Raw genomic sequence first — 1,405 nt, 5'->3', positions numbered from 1 at the left:
CACACACACACACACACACACACACACACACACACACACACACACAGGAAGTCAGGGGCTACCACTCCCCCTCGCTCAGACTCACCGGAGCCGAGCAGAGAGCTGCTACGAGCTGCAGAGAAACTCCCGGCAGTAGAGGAGGAGGAGGAGGAGGAGGAGGTGGGAGGAAGTGTGGAGGGGAAGGAGGGGCTGGTGTAGAGCGAGGAGCTCAGCGATGGAGGTGTGGGTGCCGTGGTGGTGGTGTGGTGATGATGGTAGCGATGATGCTCCTCCTCCCTCCTCTCTCGGTTCTTGCTCCCCCGCGGGCGTCCCGGGCCGTGGCGGCTCTTCTTGTTGCCGTGGTGCCTCCTCTCGCGGGGCAGCAGGGGGGGCGTGGCCTTGTCCTTGGGGCCGGCCTCCTCCAAGGCGGGCGGAGCGCTCGGTGGTGGCTTCAGGGATTTGGAGGGCTTGTAGTCGGCCGGCGAGGAGATCTTGCGGACCTTGCTGCTGCTGCCGAGCCCCGAGGAGGTGGTGATGCGCATGATGGAGCCGAAGGTGGAGATGGTCACCTTGTTCTCGAAGGGGCTGGCGCTCCCCTCGGCCCGCTCCTGACCTTGAGGCCCGGCGAGCGGGCAATCGGCAGGGGTCAATGCCGGCGGCTTGTGGTATTTACCGTCCTCTTCCTCCTCATCCTTCTCCTCTTCTTTTTCCTCCTCCTCCTCCTCCTCCTCCTCCTCGGGCACCACTGACCTCCTGTGGCGCTCCTTGCGTTTGTCGGCACCATGCTCGTCCCCGCCGCTCCGGTCATGCTCTCGCTCCAGGCGGGAGGAGGAGGAGAACTGATGGAAGTCCTGCGAGGCGGACAGGGAGCCTCCTGCAGGAGAAACAGGGCGTCAGGCTCAGACTCACACTGATCTGGAGGAGACGCTTCAGCAGGTACCTGTGTTGAACGGGCTGGAGGAGCAGGAAGAGGAGGAGCAACTCTTCCCCGTGCTTCCTGTCTTCTTGCTGCGATGGCCGTGAGCGTGAGAGCTCAGCTTCTTGGACTTGCCCTCACCGTCCTTGGTGCCGTGGTGACCGCAGGAGATCTGCAACGAAACGAACCGTCAGCAGCGCCTCGGCCCGGTCCAAGAGCTCAGGTTTGAGTTTCAGACCTTCTCCACGCCRCTCGGCGTCACAGAGGAGCTCAGGAGCTCCGTGGCCTTCTTGTGTCGCTCCTTCTGTCGGTTCTTGTCTTTATGACTCTGAAAACAGACGGAGGCAGAGTTTCAGCTGAACCAAGGAGGTCCTACAGAACAGATGGAGCTCAGAAACCAGGTGACCGTGTGATCGGCTGGTGAAGCTAACGGCTAACGCTAAACAGTCAAGAGTCTGGAAGGACTGATGATGTAGAAATCATTAAAACTATTAATAATAATATTAATCC

The 1,405-nt window shown here is 60.5% G+C and overlaps 1 protein-coding gene across 1 annotated transcript in view; it reads right to left on the bottom strand.

Moving 5' to 3' along the window:
* Positions 1-1,405, bottom strand: part of LOC106526919 (MLLT6, PHD finger containing) — a gene marked incomplete in the record, with an annotated part of 27,789 nt that overhangs the window by 13,929 nt on the left and 12,455 nt on the right. The window contains 3 exon segments of the mRNA XM_014021645.1: positions 86-853; positions 920-1,067; positions 1,134-1,223. Coding sequence (XP_013877099.1) covers positions 86-853; positions 920-1,067; positions 1,134-1,223 — 1,006 coding nt within the window.

This window comes from Austrofundulus limnaeus, unplaced genomic scaffold (assembly GCF_001266775.1).
Source record: "Austrofundulus limnaeus strain Quisiro unplaced genomic scaffold, Austrofundulus_limnaeus-1.0 Scaffold300, whole genome shotgun sequence".
NCBI classification, from domain to species: domain Eukaryota; kingdom Metazoa; phylum Chordata; class Actinopteri; order Cyprinodontiformes; family Rivulidae; genus Austrofundulus; species Austrofundulus limnaeus.
Note: the sequence above shows the minus strand (reverse complement) of the source record. Positions and strands in the feature narration are given on the sequence as shown.